Here is a 21,345-nt window from a genome sequence, read left to right as displayed (position 1 = left end):
GCAGTCTTCGTCTTCATTGCAGTTTTCGTCTTCATCGTAATCTTCTTCATTATCGCAGTCTTCGTCTTCAATGCAGTCTTCGTCTTCATTGCAGTTTTCGTCTTCATCGCAATCTTCTTCATTATCGCAGTTTTCGTCTTCAATGCAGTCTTCGTCTTCATTGCAGTTTTCGTCTTCATCGCAATCTTCTTCATTATCGCAGTTTTCGTCTTCAATGCAGTCTTCGTCTTCATTGCAGTTTTCGTCTTCATCGCAATCTTCTTCATTATCGCAGTCTTCGTCTTCATTGCAGTTTTCGTCTTCATCGCAATCTTCTTCATTATCGCAGTCTTCGTCTTCATTGCAGTTTTCGTCTTCATCGCAATCTTCTTCATTATCGCAGTCTTCGTCTTCAATGCAGTCTTCGTCTTCATCGCAGTCTTCATCTTATAATCTTCACCTTTATTGTCTTCATATTTATCGTAGTCATCTTATATACTGTATGTATGTATGTATGTATGTATGTATGTATGTATGTATGTATGTATGTATGTATGTATGTATGTATGTATGTATGTATGTATGTATGTATGTATGTATGTATGTATGAAAGTGTCAATAATAGTAAGGATGGTAAGTAATTTTCAGGAAAGCATTTTGAAAGTGTAAATTATACATACAATACAAAAACTGTTATGGACTTCCTATTATGCAAAAATAGCCATGAATAAATATGGGGAAAATTATTGTACAGGTAGAAAAGAAATAACAAAATGCAACTAATTCCAAGTTCTCCTCTTTGCTCTCTCATGAAACATGGTCGAGATGTTTCTATGTGGACGCTAAAAATCATCCTTAGCTCTTGGTGTTAGTCTGTTAGTTCAGTTTTGTTTTTCAGTTCCAGCGCACAATGAAAAGCCAATGCAAAGCCAATTTATAAAGAAACGGAATACAATGACGGATATTTTAACAGTTCAGTACAACTTTAAAAACGTGACTTGTGAACAGTTCCATTTGCATATAAAGAAGTCCCCAGGCCTTTAAAAAAAATAGATTCAGTGAAAAATATTTATGGCCGCAGTGAATTGCTGAAGTAAAATGAAAAATATTTTCAAGTGGTTACACTTCGATATTAAATGTGCATGGTATATTTATTTGTTATAGTGAAAAAAATATTTTCGGTTGTCCTTTTTTTACAACACACAATGGGTGGTAAGAATAAACATGAGTATATAGTATATACTGGACTTTGTTAGTAAGAATAAAAACATTTGAGTATCTATTCATTTTTGATTACATACTCATAACATGAAAGCATAATAGAATATACTCAAGCGTCCATCTTGTACAGAATATATACTAATACTTGATAAGAATAAAAGCTAGTATATTCTCATATTTATAAGTTCATTCTCATGTTATTCTGAGTATTGTGTGTAGCAGGCTCAATTCTGAGTATTTGTTGGTTTCTATTCAGTTTAAAGTTAAATTAAAAAAAAATGGAATAATGTATGAACAATGTAGTGCATCATGGAAAAATATAGAAAAAGACGTGAACTTCAGAAGCCTTTAACACTTCACAAAAGTGAATGTGAAATTGGTTAAACACGTATTTGTTATTCATAAAAAACATAACCTATAAAAATATGAATTACTATCAAATTATAAGGTTAGACCGGTATTGATAAATATAATTAACAATTACAGTTTATTTTGTAAAATTTGAATTTACTTGTAACTTTAAAATTATATACATACATATATATATATATATATATATATATATATATATATATATATATATAACTGCATAATAATAAGAAATACAATTAGCATAACTGGAATCCTAGAAATGGATTGCAATCTCTATCCAACATCCCGTAATGACTAGTTTCCAGTACTATTTTCTTGTTTCCAGTTTTTAACGTCACTTATTTGATTCACTCTCTCTTTCATGTTTATTTATTTACTTATTTACTTATTTAATTAATTAATTAAATTAATATATTTAATTTATTTATCTAATTATTTAATTAATTTAATTATTTAATTTATTTACTTAATTATTAATTTATTTTATTAATTAATTTATTTTATTTTCAAAACACGAAGCACTACAGCATGCCGATAGCATGTGAAAGTCTATAAACAAAACTGAGCATCACGGTGCAATGTGGTCAAAGAGGATAGGTAACACGAGTATATGCTAACTTTTAAACGATCAAGAAGGCTGGAGATAGAATGTCTTTATTCTTAAGAAAATGAGTATGTTCTAGTGGTTACGAGTATATAATCAAAGGAAGTGCTTATACTCATAATTATAAACCTTGAGAAAGTACTTAAGCTTTATTCTTACAACCCAATATGGTAACCCTGAATTTTCAGCAATTTCACTGGTTCTTATGTAATTCGGTTTCTTTTTCATTACTAATAAACATTTTGAAGTTATATCACATGAACTAACTCTACTGTAGCGGTCCTTTATAGAGGAATGAATGCTTAAAGAATATGTAATGTTACAGGTGATGCCTTTGGAAAACAGTATGAAGAAACCGGGGCATTTCCTGGGCTGTCCCGGAATCCTCAACATCGCTATGTTCATCGTCGTGTTTCTGTACGCAGCTATTGGATTCTTCGGATACCTTAGGTTTAAAGGGAAGGTGGAAGCAAGTGTCACTTTGAACTTGCCCACAGAGGAAGTGTGAGTATAAAAATTAACACTTAGCAAATATAATGCAGTGTTATTTTAAAGCCATGACAAGACTGAAGTCGTCGATAATTTATTAAATGAAGAGTCCACTGCAAGAATGATAGATGTCACTTTCTTGTCGAAAATGAACCAAGACTGTCAATGCATAGCTTAAGACATATAGAATGTACATAGAGAGTTATATGACATTAACACTGATAGTCACTGTCCAGTAATGATCGGAAAATCTCAGTTAAGCTTTGAGCGCTAAGCATTTCAAACTTTCAATTGCTTCTCCTGCAAAATGTGTTCCAAATGACATCCATCATTCTTGCAGTGGACTCTTCAAATGTAAGGTTTACATAAAAATGAAAATGCGTATAATTTTATTGAGCTAATAATAGAATTTAACGTGATGATATCCTACTTGTCTATAAAAATTGGAGATTTATCCTTCGAAGAGGTGGAAAAATTCGAATATCTTGGAGCAACAGTAACAAATATAAATGACACTCGGGAGGAAATTAAACGCAGAATAAATATGGGAAATGCCTGTTGTTATTCGGTTGAGAAGCTTTTATCATCCAGTCTGTTGCCAAAAAATCTGAAAGTTAGAATTTATAAAACAGTTATATTACCGGTTGTTCTGTATGGTTGTGAAGCTTGGACTCTCACTTTGAGAGAGGAACAGAGATTAAGGGTGTTTGAGAATAAGGTTCTTAGGAAAATATTTGGGGCTAAGAGGGATGAAGTTACAGGAGAATGGAGAAAGTTACACAACGCAGAGCTGCACGCATTGTATTCTTCACCTGACATAATTAGGAACATAAAATCCAGACGTTTGAGATGGGCAGGACATGTAGCACGTATGGGCGAATCCAGAAATGCATATAGAGTGTTAGTTGGGAGGCCGGCGGGAAAAATACCTTTGGGGAGGCCGAGACGTAAATGGGAAGATAATATTAAAATGGATTTGAGGGAGGTGGGATATGATGGTAGAAACTGGATTAATCTTGTTCAGGATAGGGATCAATGGCGGGCTTATGTGAGGGCGGCAATGAACCTCCGGGTTCCTTAAAAGCCAGTAAGTAAGTAAGTAAGAAAGTAAGTAAGTAAGTAAGTAAGTAAGTAAGTAAGTAAGATATCCTACTTGTTATAATTGAGGAGCTCAGTGGGAAAGTGGTACAAGTGACAGGGGTACAATTCTTGGAAAACTGTGTGTAATTTTAAACTATGGCTGAAAAATTTATATGCTCCTAAATAAATAAATGAAGGAACATTTCTACCCGAAAAAGTAGTTGAAAAGTTCATGAGAACATAATTTTACAGAAGTTTTCCTATTTCTGTGTTTTCACTTGTACACTGACGTTCAAAGGTGTCTGATCTACGATTTTATGATCGTGCAAGCGAAATTTCTAACCACGGGATAAGTAAGAACCAAAGACATAAATTGACAAGCTTTGAAAGAGTTCCGCTAGTTCTCAATAGGTAGCACCGTTATTGGGGCGATTAAAAACGTGTCAGAGAAAATGATTATGTAGATCAAGCATAAATAATTCTCATAATTGACAATATCAGCGGTTTTCAGCGAAACCCAGTGTTATTTTACAATCAGTAGAGCGGGATGAAAAATAGAGTTATATAATACGGGTTGTTACCATTGTCATCATGGTCATTATCATCTCATTGCTATTATTAGTTGAATTAAAACGTCCTCAATACAACATGTTAAATGCCTTCGTCCATTCATAGTGATTAGTATAGGTATCCTACAAGGAAAACTCAGCTCGAACTCCTCGCGGGGCGCATGCTATATCCCTCTTTCCACCCTGCAGTAGACGTGAGAACATGCTGGGAACGGAAGCATACGTCATCTGAGCGAGACAGTCATGCCCGCTGTTTCCGCGCACTGAGTTTTCCTTGTGGGATGCCTATAATTCTATAAGTTCTATAATATCTCATGTTTTATAATACAAGTACATTCTGGTTTGCTCCAGAAAATTACGATAACTTTGAAGCATGTCATATGCAAACACATAGCTAATATCACATAGCACCTTCTTGTTTTCTTGTAATACTTCAACAATGAAAAAAGTCTAGAACCAAATAACAAATTACCATTGCATTTTGTAAGCATGAAGAAGTAAAGCTGAGCTGTAATAAATCTTACGTACTTTCGTATGTGTTACAGTCTTGCTCAAGTTGTGAAGCTTTTGTACGCGGCAGCCATCTTATTCTCCTATGGTCTTCAGTATTATATACCCACTTCAATTGCTTGGCCAAACATCAAACCAATGTTCAGAGAAAGCTTCCAGTATACAGCAGAAATGATATTTAGAGTGGTTGTATGCTGCATCACTGGTAAGTACCTATAACTATTATTTTACAACGTACATTTTTGGGGAATTAATTTAATGTTTCCAAGCATTTTAGAAATTAAATTGCTACATTATATAACTCACAAGAAAGGCTCGCCAAGTGATAATGGATTTTCACAACGATTTTTCCCTTAAACGTTCCATTTCAAATAAGAAATCTTCCTATAAATTTCTACGTCCGGAGAAGGCCTAGCCTTCGAGATATACTCGCAATATTTACGCAAATACATCTTCTCGCTTTACATGTAATGCCGCGTTACTGCCGCAGCGCGTCCGTGTATTCCTGGCCTAATAGTGGTGCCATCTCTCAGTAATGTTCAAAACGAAGGAGGTACAGAGAGAGAGAGAGAGAGAGAGAGAGAACAAATTTCTCCTTCTAACGACGCCATAGACCAACGTCATGTCCTTATGTTGGCGACATTGTGTATTTAGTTCAATTTGGTCCTAACCGTAACGGCACGGTTCAAAGCTACCGTAGCAAATTCTCCAGTTTAGAGTCGATTCTGTTCACATCAACGGCTTTCAAAATAAAACATAACAGGATCGCCAACATCTAATCACTGACCAGCTAACAAAAATGACTAATATGGCTACCTTTTCTCTCACTAAAATTCTAAATCGGCTACTGAAAAGGAGATTTTATACTTCAATAATAATAATAATAATAATAATAATAATAATAATAATAATAATAGCCTATCAACATTATAAAACTGGTTAATTCTGTAAATATCTATTTAAAATTGTCTGATTGACTACACTTATAACCAGTTTTTCCTCCTATCATTCCCATCGGAACATAACTAGCAACACTCCGGCTCCAATGCGGCAAACTTACGAACTTCCATGATGATAAATCTTGCATCTTAAGTAAAAACTAGTGTTTGGTCACCGACGCAGTGGAAACATGTTAGCTGTGTACGGAGTATAGCTCAACAGCACACTGAAGGGTTAGTACATTCAGTTACTTATGAATATACTGGGTGTTCATTTCAAAGTGTGTCATGACGTCACTGTTGTTGGGTCACCGATTTGAAGCGAGTTTCAGTTTATATGTTAGAGAAGTTGCCTATTATTTAAGGCGTTCTTCAATCTGAACTTGAGAACGTGTACGGTATAACTTGAACGTCGTAGCAACAGATGGCGGTCTGTACGGTCTGTGTGCTACCATAACCTCTTTCGAACTGTGTTTTGCGCCGGCAAGTCGTACGCAGGGTATTTGTTATCATCGGTTGCGTACGGTAACATTCCACAACACAAATCAAATGCTCCGTGTCCATGTTGACCGTCGAAGTTAATGTCAGCAAATACGTAAGTAATCGTCTTAACCCTCTCCCCATATCCCGACAGTACGTATTTCCAAACAGTTCACATTCCTGCCACTACCGGCGTTACCGTACGTATCGGCACGTACTCTTCAGAATGAACGCCGTACTTGCTAGCCAACTTCTCTGCCTCTTATGTTATACACCTGAGCTGCGAAAGTGTAGGAAGATTGAATTCTCTAGGCTCATCAGCTAGCCACATGACGGCATACAGCGAGCCAAGACACATTTTGAACTGAACACCCAGTAGTGAAGTATGAGAGACCGTTGGAAGTTTGTTGCGTTCTCAGTATATTTCTTTTATTCCATTCACTTCTTGGACAAGTAATTCAAAGATCTGATTATTATAGATCCCAGTCAACGTTGTTCCTGATGTAAAAGAGAGGAGTGGCAGCCAGTCACTCTTATACATGATTAGAGACAGGATGATATACGCATTTATGCTTCAGCAGAAAGTAGTTCCCCGGTTAATCGTAATATTTGTTGTGTCATATATGATGGAAATATTACAACGAAGTAGACCTAACATGTGAAGTTTGTTAATGCTTTTAATTTGTTTATTTATAAGTTATGAATAGATTCCGGAAGTTGGACAAAATACCTTTTTAATTGGGTAGATTTACGAAAGAATTTAATAGAAAATAGCATGTTTCCGCACATTTCGGAATGGTGGGCTGAGACCAATTTTTTTTCCCTATTTCACTTCTGTTATCTATTTTAAGGTTTAATGCCTAATTTCGTCTTTTTGCATTTGACAGAATTTTTTTGCTATGTATATATTAAATAAAGCAGTACAAGGAAAAAATTTTACTAATTCCGAATATATTAAAACTATAAATCAAAACCATTTTTTATTTTATAGATGAAGAACTTATTACAAAAATTAATGATTATTATTATTATTATTATTATTATTATTATTATTATTATTATTATTATTATTATTATAAGCCATGGCACAACGTAATAATTATATTTTTTCTACCAATCGCATTTATAAGATATACAAAATTTAGACAATATTTTCTTTTTTATTTTTTATTTATTTTATTTTTTTATTGGGTTATTATACGACGCTGTATCAACAACTAGGTTATTTAGCGTCTGAATGATATGTAGGTGATAATGCCGGTGAAATGAGTCCGGGGTCCAGCACCGAAAGTTACCCAGCATTTACTCGTATTGGGTTGAGGGAAAACCCCCGAAAAAAACCTCAACAGGTAACTTGCCCCGACCGGGATTCGAACCCGGGCCACCTGGTTTCGCAGCCAGACGCGCTGACCGTGGACAATATATTTTCTTACATAAAATGTTTTGATGTTCTTGTTTTTGACGATGTTGATGATGATTATGACTGATGATCATAATGATAATATGTTATTACAGCCCCGATTTTATGTAATTATATATTACATAATATATAACAGCCGTGGCGTAGTGGTCTGAGGCATCCTGCCTAGGACTCGCGTTACGGAATGCGCGCTGGTTCGAGTCCTCATGGGGGAAGAAATTTTCTCATGAAATTTCGGCCACTCTATGGGACCGGTGCCCACCCAGCATCGTGATGCACTTGGGGAGCTACGATAGGTAGTGAAATCCGGTTGCGAAAGCCAGCTATAACGACTGGGGGAATCATCGTGCTAAGAACACGATACCCCCATTCTGGTTGGATGATCGTCCACCTCTGTTTCGGCATGTGGGCGTGAGGCCAGCAGTCGGCTGTTCGGTCTAGGTCCTTCAGGGGTGTAGCGCCACGGATTATTATTATTATTATTATTATTATTATTATTATTATCATTATTATTATTATAAGAAAAAACCAAAATATCGGCGAATCACACAAAAAAAGATCCTTATTTCGAATGTGACGTCTCCTAGAGAGACACTTGATATCAAATGAAAAATCAAAATATGCATCAACGAAAGAGAAAATTGGATTATTATATTTTGCCTGTTTCAACCAAGATGAAACACGAGTGTAACGTAATGAATTTCTGCTTGTTTCAGTTGCAGTAGCAGCAGCGGTACCCAACCTGGGGCCTATCATCTCCCTGGTGGGAGCTCTATGTTTCTCTACATTGGGTCTCTTTTGTCCTGCAATGATAGAAACGATCACTTGCTGGAATACTGGCTTGGGTCGAGGGAACTGGCGACTTTGGAAAAACTGTCTCATCATGGTCTTCGCTGTATGCGCTCTCGTTGCAGGCTCCTACGTGAGTATTCTGGAAATCATCGACACTTATTAATCGTGTGGTTGTAATCCCCTGGTAGAAGGGAAGAGAAGGCCTGATGACTGTATCTCTACCAGGTTAAATAAATACTGCTACTACTTACACCGAATAAAGAGCTTCCTTGACCTAAGACGATTCTCTGCTGTTTCTGTTTTCCGAAGAAGATGGAATTTCAGGAACTCGTTACAATGGCAACTATTAAAATTCTGATGTCAGAATTTTATGTCCTATGTTTTCATTTGAGAACATTTCGAAGTACCTTACTACGAGACACTGTAGATACTGATTCAAACAGCTCATTAGAACATATAGGTATTTAAATTTACATTCGTTTATTCCATGCGCGAGATGTTTATTTTTGTATATCGTATAAGATGTAGTACATACATTTCTTTTTAATAAATGGGAAAGAAATTCACTATGGTACTCTACTAAGCATCGAGAAACTGTGGTGAGTTTGGGAATTAACTTCCACGGAACTATCAATACATTCCACTATTATCTGTGCATTTCGAACTGGCATGGCGGCTCAAGGTCAAGTAATGGACTGCATTTCCCACGTGTGCTTACGTCAATCCTGGACCATTCTTCTCAATTAAAGTCAGTTGGGACAACCGGAATTACCAGTGCTTCAGTTCACAGTTCAGTGACTGGAGCGTGGTTTGTATTTTTGTACGTTTGTACGTGACCTTGAGCCGCCAGTTCGAAATGAGCAGATAATAGAACAGTAGCGCCACTAAATACTGGCCGTTACTAACGAAGACGAGTCGATTCAGAACGCTTTTGCGTATACACTATTGCCAATCTATTTCAATCAGTTACTAGGCTTTGAATTAACTACCGTATATTGGTTAGACGGTTATAGTCTGCGTAAAGAAATATCGAACGTACTTCCCTTGTGGTTTCTATTAAACATAGGCCTACCACACTTCTCACAGAGACTTTGTATGAAAGAATAATGTTATACGAAATATAATAATAATAATAATAATAATAATAATAATAATAATAATAATAATAATCCGTGGCGCTACAGCCCGTGAAGGGCCTAGACCGACCAGCCGGCTGCTGGCCTCACGCCCACATGCCGAAGCAGATGTGGACAATCATCCAACCGGAATGGAGGTATCGTGTGGTCAGCACGATGATCCCCCCAGTAGTTTTAGCTGGTATTCGCAACCGGATTTCGCTACCTATATACGAAATATAGGTCTAATACAAATTTTAAAACATTTACTCAGAGTTCATTCATAGCTGTCTGCCCAACTGCAGTCTCATAGTGTCTGATATCTTCATCAGCCTCGAATTTTTCTCCCGTTCACCATTTCTTCCTGTGGACCCTTTAGTAGGCAGTTTCTTCTTGCCCGTGACCCAGCCAATTTATTTTTCTCTTCCTGATCAGTTTCAGAATCATTATTTCTGGGTGGCCTGGGTGGCGCGGTCGGTAGAGTGCTGGTCTTCTGTGCCTAAGGTTGCGGGTTCGATCCCGGCCCAGGTCGATGGCATTTAAGTGTGCTTAACTGCGACAGGCTCGTGTCAGTAGATTCACTTGCATGTGAAAGAACTCCTGCGGGACAAAATTCCGGCACACCAGCGTCGCCGGCAGTCGTTAAATAAAACATAATTTCTTTCTCCACCCACTCTTTCTAGCACAGTTTCGTTTCTTATTCTGTCTGTCCATTTTACACGCTCTATTCTTCTCCATATCCACATTTCAAATACTTGTGGTTGTTTCTCTTCACTTCATCGTAATGTCCATATTTCTACGCGATAAAGGGGTACACTAATCTCTTACTTAGTTATTTTCCAAAGATCCACAGATGTTATTTTTCCTATTAAAAACTTTCTTTGTCATTGCTAGCCTCCTTTTGACTTACAGGCAGCCAGCTCATGTTACTAGGTACTTAAGGTACACCGCAAGTATCTGTCCCTGTAACTCTGAAATTATCCATATGACTTTCGGTGCAGATTTTCTTTGTTTCTTCGGACCCTTTTTTAAGTATTCGTCATTGGTAAAAAATGTTGTTTCACAGAAAATGTCTCCATTTCCACTACCTCGAAACCTATTTCAATCAAACTGAAGTGTGCATAGGTCTATATAACAAATTAGAAAACGATTCTGTAGAATAGAAAAGACGCCAAAGGAGAGATATTTTTTTCTTAATATGAATGGTTCTCTCACTGGGCCTGTCGAAGGTCACTTGTAGGCAGTGAGCTCTATACTAAATTGGAGGCATCACCGCAATGCTCTTTTCTGTCTGAAAGCGTGACTGTTGATGAGGGTATTGCTCTCGTGTTTCAATGAGTCTTTCGTGAGGTTCATGTTGCACATGCGCAGTAAGCAATGAAAGTACCGTTATTGTGTACGATAGCATTCACTGCAAGAGAGACAAGGACAACACTGTGTTAGAAAGAGATAGAAATATGCTCAGGCGATCAGCATTCGCGTCACGCTTTTAAAGCATTGAGTTGTGCCTCCAGTTTAGTATACAGCTCACTGCTTGTAGATCAGACTACACGAAACATTCTCTGCACCAACTGCTGCGACTATTTCATCGCCCAGCAACTGATTAAAGATAATTGACTCGTGAGATCAGGTAATTGTACATGCGCAGAAACGGTCTGATCGGGTCGCCTTCGTAATTGAAGGTTATTATAAGACATTTAGTTTACAAATGCACAACTTTCCAACGGAACTGTAGTGCAACTGCGTTGCATGTGCTAACTACATGGTAGACATAGTTTTACTTTTAAATAAATATGTATGTAAGTACGTTGGAGTACAGAGAGTATATCCATGTGGATGGATGAAGCTCACCCGAATGATTGAGACAGAAATTTTATAGATTTTAAATTTTTGAAGACAACAATCTAACGTCATCAGGAAAACAGAGCATGATTGATGCTCAGTAAAGCCTTGGTTTCCCTGAACCGACGCATGCGAGATGCGAGGTCTGCGCACCTGTAACTATAGAAACCACTCACTATCTCTCGTGTGGTCGGGATTTGTGCGACGCGGGCCCGCACCTCGCATCTCGCATGAGTCGCTTCAGAAAAACCAAGGCTTAACAGCCCACGAACATTCTCTCTGTCATGGCGCACCCATATTAGAGTGGCATACATGTGCACAGATATATTTTCCGTACTCTAGCAATGTAGCGAAAAGAAACTGGTCTCTCAATTAACTCTGATGTGAAAAATAAAATAACATTTTTAATGTGTCAAGAACATAATCACTTGCAGGTAATAACTACTTATGAAGATTGAAAAAGTGAAAAGAGACAAAGTATTTTTAGTGGCTTATACTGCGGGTATGAAATGAATATGTGTATGTATTTATTAATTAATATTTAGGACAAAAGTATTAATATCACTAGAACAAAGACATTATTTTATGAATATTTAAGGAGTAAAATACTGAAATGTTATGATCATTTAATTGCTTATACAGAGTGAATGTATTCTTCGTTATAATACTTAATATCTTCACAAAATAACGAGTATAAAATTAAAATTAAACCTAGTAGTTCTAATAGAGAAAAGAAATACTACGGTTGTAAATAAAGTAGTGGCAATATAGACAGTACGAACATATTATCGAACTTACATGAAAAATATATTTACTGTATATCCCTTCAATATAATCACCAGTGTGTTCCTGTATCTTTTTCCAAATCTTTGGTAACCGTTGAATGCCGTTAGCGAGGTTGTTTCTGTTGATCTCTCTCTGATGGACTGCCCTACCGCATGAAGCACTAAACGACGTTTCATACAAGTTGAGAGGATGCGAAGGCATTTCTTTCCCCTTCTACTTGCCCTGAGTCCGTCAGTATAACAGACCGGTAGCTGTTACCTCTTATACCTGCACCCCCCAAGTTGTACACACAAGAAAATAAAATATTAAATACAGTACATAAATGGAATAAAATACAGTGACACAGATGTTTGAAAATTACATGTTTCAGTATATTTTAGTTTCGTTTTTACAAAATTTTCAACTAATAATTAATTAAATAAAGGGATGCTAGTTGTATTATGAAGTCAGGGGGGAGTGACACAGTGCAGATTGTTCCGTCGTTCATGCTGTAGAGTAGCAACTAGCAGTGAATAAAACATTTATCTCCTGCTGTCGGCAGCTTTTTAATGTGCCAGTTGATATAAACAACAATAAAATGAAATATAAACGCTTAGTATAGATTTTCGAAATATAGATTACCGGTAAACGTTTTCAATAATAAGAATTTTCACTATGTTCAAAGTCAATTAGTCGAACGTTAGTAAGATAGACAGTAGCATCTTCCCCTTCACGGATGGTAAAGAGTGTGAGTAGAGGGGAAAGCCTATCAACCAAACTGAAACGGGGATTAGTGCAATATCTGGAAACCTCTTGCCTCTAAGTGGTTCTTTCAACCATGGAAACAAGTTGTAGTCACAAGGACTCATGTCAGGCGAATACGGAGGATGTTCCAATACTTCCCAATCCCAGCTCTGTAGCAATTCAGCCACTGCTCCTACGACATGACAACGAGCATTACCATGAAAGATGAAAGGAGGATTGTTTCTCAGGAAATGTGGACGTTTGCATCGCATAGATGGATGTAGGTTGTGTTCGAGAAAATGTTGGTAGTACGCTGCATTGACATTTTGGTCTTGAGATACGGCATGGCTAATGATAACACCTTCACTATCGTATGCTATAATGTAATTTATTTCCAAGAAATAGGCATCCTGGGTTGCCAAACACACAGAATAACACACACATAAGAATAATAACGATTACAGTAAAATAAATGAGTCAAATTTAAATGTGAACTAGGAGCTTAAATTTAAGAAATAATGAATTTGTACATGTCACACATTAACAATCACACACTAACGGATAGAAAGGGGGGAGGAATTATGACATTCCGTATAAATGATTTTTCAGAATTGCCACAGACCCTTTAATGCTAGAAGTAATTATTTTTGGAATGATGTCATGGATTCCAAATGTTTTGATAGTGTTTACAGTTGATCGTGGGATGGTGCCCCTCGCTCCGATCATTAAACCATGTACTTCCCAGGTGCCTTTCATCTGATATTTTTCTCGAAAATACGGAATAGTAGGCTCATAAATTTGTTGTTTCTCTTTGTTGACCTCAGATGGTTGGGTCTGACTCATCTCAAATCTAACAGTTGGGTCCAGTATAAAGCCTTTACTATTAGTCTTGTCTACAGCCACTATGTCCGCTCTTCTAATTCCGCCGCCTTCAGACGCAACGCAGTGCACCTCTTCATGGACCTCGAAGGATTTGTTTCTAAGGGCTTGTGCTATTAGTTTTCGGATGTTATGATGGCGTGAATTTCTCAGGAGTTCTCCATGCTGACAGGATCCTAGGACGTGTGCTAAGGTTTCAATCTCGTTGCAGTAACTGCAACGGAAACCGTCCAAGGATCTCCCACGAAGATTTCTCACTGGTGTTACGTTAGCATTCATCTTAATTGCGTCCCGCCATTCAGAGGAAGCATGCCTTTCATCCTAGAGGGTTCCTATCGCACTTTTTTTGGACGTGGTGATCCTTTGTGGTGTCATTCATTAGACTGACGCTTTAGTTCAGGCTCGTAGGCCCGTGGCCACGTCTCGCCAATGGCAACAATACTTTGCAAAAATACGTCCCCTTCGTTGTGGCATCTCTGTAGGTGGAGTTAGCTATTCCGTATCGGTGCCACTTCTGTGCTTCTGTCAGGTTATGAAGAACTCAACGTGCTGCAATTTTTCTCATGTGGAGGTTTTTCTTCACGATGCGCCACACAGTTTGATGACAGAGTCCAATCTCAATGGATAATCTCGAACAGTCCAGCGATGGTCAACAGCAAGGAGATCTCGCACTAACTCCACTTGTTTGTCACAAATGGACGGGTGACTTGTGCGAGGCACATGTGCCGTCTCATTCCGACCCGTACCAAACGCAGAACCCATCTTGCAACCGTTCTATACGGTAATGCATCGTCGCCACAAGCTTAAAGTAACCCTTGATGACATTGGCGTGCATTTCTACCAATGGCTACCTCAATTTTTTTCCACGATCGCTGCTCAAGTTTAGTAAACATGCTTCAGAGCAGTTAAAAATAGTGCTCTACATTTAACAACGCATAGTAACAACATCTGTTGTCATAGCAACCGGTTTTTATCATTCAATACATCGACAATATCTCCAACTGCGATCATCAGTTGACTCGTATCGCATGCGAATGCGCATAACCCATTTCCGGCAGTGTTGCCACAACTTTATTTACAAATCCATGTATCTGATTTTGCAAGGATATATAAATATAAAATATATGTATAAAATGTTTATAATAAACGAAAATATAAATTAAAATTAATATTTCCTGTGTTCGTAATAAACTCTAATATTTAAATACAAACTAAGTCCTAACCTAGATATAATAATTTCTAAAGTATTTCCCTACTATGTTCGCCAAATTAAACATTCGAAATTTAAAAATTAACCAATCATGGCGAGTTACCAATCATAGGGTTCCAAGCACTGTCAGAAGAAATATTCCGGAAGATTGCCCCTCCTTATTTCGATTTTAAAAATACGCTGTTAAAATGTAACGTTTAGATAAGTCTATTTCAACCCTTCAGTACTGACTCAAATCTTAACGTACGTTATGTGAAGGTGGGTTCATGGAGAAAATACGTCCGTCCAATTATTCCTAACTATTTCTCAAAGTCCGTACTGAAATAGGTTATATATAACAATTTGTCTATGTACATTTCTCTATATATTTTAAATGTTAAAGAGTTCTGTATTACTTTCTATGAAATAGTAACGTACATTTGCGTTTTAGATTTCTAAAGATGTGATAAAACTGAGTATTATTTCAAGATAAAATTAATCCATATTTATTACTAGAATATAATTATGTATATTTAAGATTTTAAGATTGCTATATTTTTTAAGTCTTAAAAATGAAAAAAGTACTGTTAACAAAATTTAGTACTAAGTTTAACATTTATACAACACTGGTTCTCAAATTTTTTTTAATTTGATTCTTACTCTTAAATTAATGTCACTTATACACAGTACTAATATGTTATACAAATTCAGTTATATGATTTCGCTTACCTTAGTAGAAAATTAAAGAAAATTAATTATGCAGTGAAATATTTCAGAAAAAGAAATTCATCACACAATATTTTAAGCCCATTCAATAAAACTTTGAGGTATGGTTTTGTACACCGAAACAAAATAAATATATATGTATATATTATATAGATTGTTTAGCTTTACGTATACGTACATAATGTACACATACATACACACATATCACGCGGTATTTCTTGAGCGATAGCAATTGTTAGATTGGAAGAGCTTTCATACTGCTCATGTATGACACTGATTTCTACACTATAGACACAACATGTCAGTTGTATCAGATGAGATATGCGATCAATGTTAGTAGTTTTTCATATACGAGAGCCTATTCAATTCTAACGTCCACTGATGTCAACAGCACTCAAGATATACCGCGAGATATGTAGGCTACACATTTGTCCTACATTTTCATGTGTGGGAAGTATGATCCCTCTTAAGATAGAGAACTGCCACTAGTGTGATTACCAAAGCTCGGAACTTGGGGACTTGTGTCTTTGCACGTGGCTAAGCTACCGGACTTCAATGTCAACAAACTCCCGCTTCCAGCACGGAGGTACTGTCAGGTCTGCTATAAAAGGGTTTCTGGCTGGAACAACAAATTGATAGTATTATGGCAGGTTGAAACACGTAATTTTACAGCATATATAATAAAAATAAACATGAGAAATATATCAAATTTACTGTTCTGCTCTGTACATCTTATTACAGTGTATGACTACGTACATTCGAATATTTTCAAACCCATAACTTCTTCGCTGATATAAAACAAGAAAAACTTATTTCCAAGTCACATGAAGTGACGGGAGCAAACTTAAAATACTGAATGTTTTCACTGTCAGTGTTTTCTGTTGATTTTCAGCAATTGCTAGCTGATCTCGTATGTGAGAAAGATAAGTATATCCTAAATTTTTCTCAAAATAGTTTTCAATTTGTTCTACGGTAGGTTCCTCTGCTACTTGATCCATGGCTATGGACAAATTTTCCACTAATTTAAGGGACTATAATGTCTTTCAATGAATGCCGGTTTCCAGCGTCTGGTTTGTGTGTAGCACAACTTACAAAATATAAACTCTCCATTCGAAGAAAATAATGTATCTCCTCCGAATTCCTCCACGAAATTCTGTACCTAAAATTTAAAAAATGTATTTTCAAACTTATGTAATATCCATTCTAGTAACACGTATTTTCTAATTCCTCAAACAGACCGTTTATCTGTAATTCTCTGAATGTCATTGGCTTCGACATGACACAGTTTCCTCGTCCGTCTTCCTCTCATTCGATGTGACCACTTTCTTAGTACATAAGACTGTCCCTGAGCACTTGCAGCGTGAGCTTTGTTCTTATTCATGCGCACGACACACAAGTCCCCAAGTTCCGAGCTTTGGTGATTACCCACAGCATGTCAGGATGGACGTTGTGTTCGACAAAAGTGCATCTATCATAAAAATAACATAACTGGAAATCTCTTAAAAAAAAAAGTCCTATATTGATACGTATGTAACACTGTTGTGTACTTAAACATGCCATGATGCACAATTAAGTCGTGCAAGGGGTCACTGCTCCCAAACGCAAAGATTTGTGGGAAATGTGTATGTTGTAATATTGTAAAAGGTTTTTTATATGTAGAACCTCATTCTGAACTTTACCCTGAATTTTTCCCTCAGTTCTGCGTCCACACAAAGATTAGAAATTAAATATTTCAATAATTGATTAACAAGGAGAGGACACGCTTTGTATATCACTGAATTAAATAAGATTGTGTGAGATGAAAGTACAAGACGTACTGTTTAAAGTCATACCTGGTATGGGTGGCCAATGACCCCTCGTTTTGGAAATATTGGCTATTGTTTGTGACATACTTCCGTTAGGTGCTCAATAGGGAAGCATTAGCCTGTGTAACAGCGTAGCCCATATGGTTGGATGCTGAGTTGTTATCCAGGCAACTTGAGTTCGAATCTTAACTGGTTCTATATTTTTTTTCTTTTAATAATGATTCTTCAAGAGCCTAGCTGGACCCCTGTGGTCCAGAACAGTCAAGAACCGAGAAGAATGGAGATCGCTACAGTTTGCAAGTATTGCGTGAGAATGCAAGTGTACACACACGAACGATGAACAAAACCTATATAGAACAGAACCTACCGACATGCGGATTAGCTCACCGCATGATCTCTAAAGAGCTCCCCTTTTTTTTTTTAGGAGGCCTTAGCCCTTCACGGGAAATTCATAGGCTATTTCATTCATTCATTCAATATTGTGATCACAGTTATCTATTTACATACCTATATCATATTTCTCAATGTATTGAACGGTTCATCATGTTTTAAACAAATTACTAATTAACTAACATTGTATTGTAAAGAATAAAAAATGAAATACTGCTCACGTAGGAAGGTAAGATGTGTCACTGGCGTCTGTTCTATTTCTGTAGCAGCTATTCCATTTCATTTTGTACCCGATTCATTATGATATCATAAAAACACACAAAACATACATATTTCCTACACCATGCACAGCAAATGAAAGAAGGTTGTCCACAGTCACACACATTTTTCCGCACTTCTGCTGCGAAACAGATATCCTTCACATTCATGAACACTTCTGGTTCGTTTATCAATTTTGATGCATACCACGCATATTTCAACATGGCTTTGAATATAGGAACTGACAACTGAAAGTGAATTAAAATAATAATAATAATAATAATAATAATAATAATAATAATAATAATAATAATAATAATAATAATAATAATAATAATAATAATAATATCAAGCTTTAAAAAATGAGAAGGCATTAGGATTTTAAGTCGGGTTGCCTGGATGACAACTCAGCATCCTATCACATGAGCTACGCCCTTACACAGTCTAATACTTCCCTATTACCTAACGAAAGTATGTCATAAACAATAGCCAATATTTCCAAAACGAGGGGTCATTGGCCACCCATACCAGGTATGACTTTAAACAGTGTCTCTTGTACTTTTATGTCACAAAATCTGATTTAATTCGGTGATATACAGAGCGTGTCCTCTCCTTGTAAATGGCGATCTTATTCGTGTTAATTATGTAAGCATGTGTGGCTTACAGCTAAATATTTCAATATTGACACTTCTACTAGGTAACAAATTAGGGTTTGAAATACAAAATATTACTTAAATTATCAGCACTTTTTCATTTTATATAAATAAAATTTTATTTATTTTAACATAGGTACAATAAGCAAGTCTCATGGATAGTATACTATATATATTTAATTCTAATGGGGATACTGCACTGAAGTCGAGACCAATATGTAAAACAATAAATTATTAGACCAAATTATCTTTACTGAACATGTTGTACTTGAACACGTTGAACTAAATATCTTCTTAACACTTTCAAGATACGTCTAACATTTAAATTGTCAAGAACCGGTGGTAGCATAATACACCTGCAACTCACGGGCATATACAAATTTGTGATTTTTTACAGAGAAAACCAATCATAATATAGCTAGATGTGAATTCTTAACCATTCGACTCTTCATTTCATCTACAATTCATAGCAAAGAAATACATGTCCCTATGTCAAATGCTGCCCCCTCATGAAAATTGTTCACAGTGGGGGCATTTAAAAGCAGTTGGCATAGGGATTTGCTGGTTATCTAAATACCTCCGTGCTCAAAGTTTTAATTTAAATAATGAAATCAGTGCCTTGAATTTACTGGCATATCTTTTTTTTCTTTTAATTGCTTTTTCAACATTTTATTTTTTTAACAACCAATTGTAAATATGTCCAATTAGCTTTGTATATTTTATTATTAATTGTATATTTGTACATATGTAGCACACTAAAACATGCTTGTTTATTTTATACATGACCAGTTTATTGTAGAACAAAACACACTTGATTTATTTTAATTATTCTTAGATTATTGTAACTGCTTATATAAAAACAAGAAATTTGTATTTGTAAATATAGATTTGTTAACCAGTTATGTAGATTTTATCTGTATGATACATGATTATTTGTTAAAATATAATGTGTGAACATAAATATCTGTTAAGTTATTTGAAAGTTCAACAGACAATAAAGTACTGTATTATTTTGTACAAATTCAATGTAATTGCCTTGTCCTCCAGACAATTTCCTATCCTTTTTTTGCTGTATAACTATCCATTCTAGTACAGTAAAATCCCTCGCATCTGGCACCCAAATAACCGGCAATACCAAAACAACGGTACTTTTGGCTAGGCCAAAAAAAAAAAAGTCATTCATGCGAAAGGGAAGAGTCAAATGAATATGTGAGTGCTTTCATGGATCGCACATGCCGCATATTGTTTATTTTTTAATAATAATAATAATAATAATAATAATAATAATAATAATAATAATAATAATAATAATAGCCTAATAATAATAATTTATTTATTTATACTGGCAGAGTTAAGGCCATAGGGCCTTCTCTTACACTCTACCAGATCACAAAGTATACAAGCAGTAAAAAGAACAGAATACTAACATATTACAAAAAAGAATAATAATAGCATAACAAAATCGACACTAAACAACATGAAAATAATACCATAATAGAAAAAAGAAAGCAAAGTACATTGGAATATACTCAAACCAAGAAATGGATTCGGAACATCTCAAAATCTGTGCTTCAGTGGCTGGTCATGATAATATCTTTGAAAAATATTGGAGTGCAAGAGGTCAAATGACTTCATTGTCAAATGCCTGGCATTAGAAAACAACAACATCAACATTGGAATATAGTAAAAGCAACTCATTTAGTACAAATGGTTAATATGGAAAATGTAAGGAAGAATACAGTATAACAAAATGGAATGTAATAAAATAATAATAAAAAGAAAAGAAATACGAAAATTAAATAAAATTCACAATAAAAAGTGTATGATAATAAATTCATCTGGTGATCAAGAGAACAAAAAGGGGGAAAGGAAGGAAAAGAAATATATATATATATATATATATATATATATATATATATATATATATATATATTTACAAAACTATCGCAGAGAAAAGGGCTTATAATTGAAAGGAATCTGAATTGAAAAAGTGCAATTTTTGTTTATTTTTGAAACTAGACAATGTCCGACAGTCTATGACATGTTGTGGTAGAGAGTTCCAGAGGTGAGCTGCAGAGACGGTGAAAGATGAAGAGTAGAAGGATGTTCTGTGTTTAGGAATGGAGAGTGTTCATTGTTCACACGTGGAAACATGGACAGAAAAGATATTATTTTAATGTACCGAAGTACATACGATATTTCCATGCAGATATTCTGCGTCATCATACGATGAAAGAGTAATGGAATGGAGGAAAATTCTCTCCGGCGCCGGGATTTGAACCCGGGTTTTCAGCTCTACATGCTGATGCTTTATTCACTAAGCCACACCGGATACCCACCCCGGCGTCGGACAGAATCATCTCAGATTAAGTTCCAACTCTTGGGTTCCTTCTAGTGGCCGCCCTCTGTACTACGTCATAGATGTCTATGAACGTAGGACTGAAGTCCACACATGTGCTGAGGTGCACTCGTTATGAGTGACTAGTTGGCCGGGATCCGACGGAATAAGCGCAGTCTTAAATCAC

The 21,345-nt window shown here is 36.0% G+C and overlaps 1 protein-coding gene across 3 annotated transcripts in view; it reads left to right on the top strand.

Moving 5' to 3' along the window:
* LOC138706571 (proton-coupled amino acid transporter-like protein CG1139) overlaps window positions 1–19,841 on the top strand; it is a 221,105-nt gene extending 201,264 nt beyond the window's left edge. For all 3 annotated transcript variants that reach the window (XM_069836052.1, XM_069836051.1, XM_069836050.1), the window contains exons 8-10: window positions 2,502–2,680; window positions 4,860–5,029; window positions 8,379–19,841. In XM_069836052.1, coding sequence (XP_069692153.1) covers window positions 2,502–2,680; window positions 4,860–5,029; window positions 8,379–8,617 — 588 coding nt within the window. In that variant the 3' untranslated portion in view covers window positions 8,618–19,841. The remainder of the gene's footprint in view (window positions 1–2,501; window positions 2,681–4,859; window positions 5,030–8,378) is intronic.
* The last annotated feature ends 1,504 nt before the right edge of the window (window positions 19,842–21,345 follow it).

The sequence above is a fragment of the Periplaneta americana genome, chromosome 9 (assembly GCF_040183065.1).
Source record: "Periplaneta americana isolate PAMFEO1 chromosome 9, P.americana_PAMFEO1_priV1, whole genome shotgun sequence".
NCBI lineage: Eukaryota > Metazoa > Arthropoda > Insecta > Blattodea > Blattidae > Periplaneta > Periplaneta americana.
The sequence above is the reverse complement of the archived record's forward strand: the minus strand, read 5'-3'. Positions and strand labels throughout refer to the sequence as shown.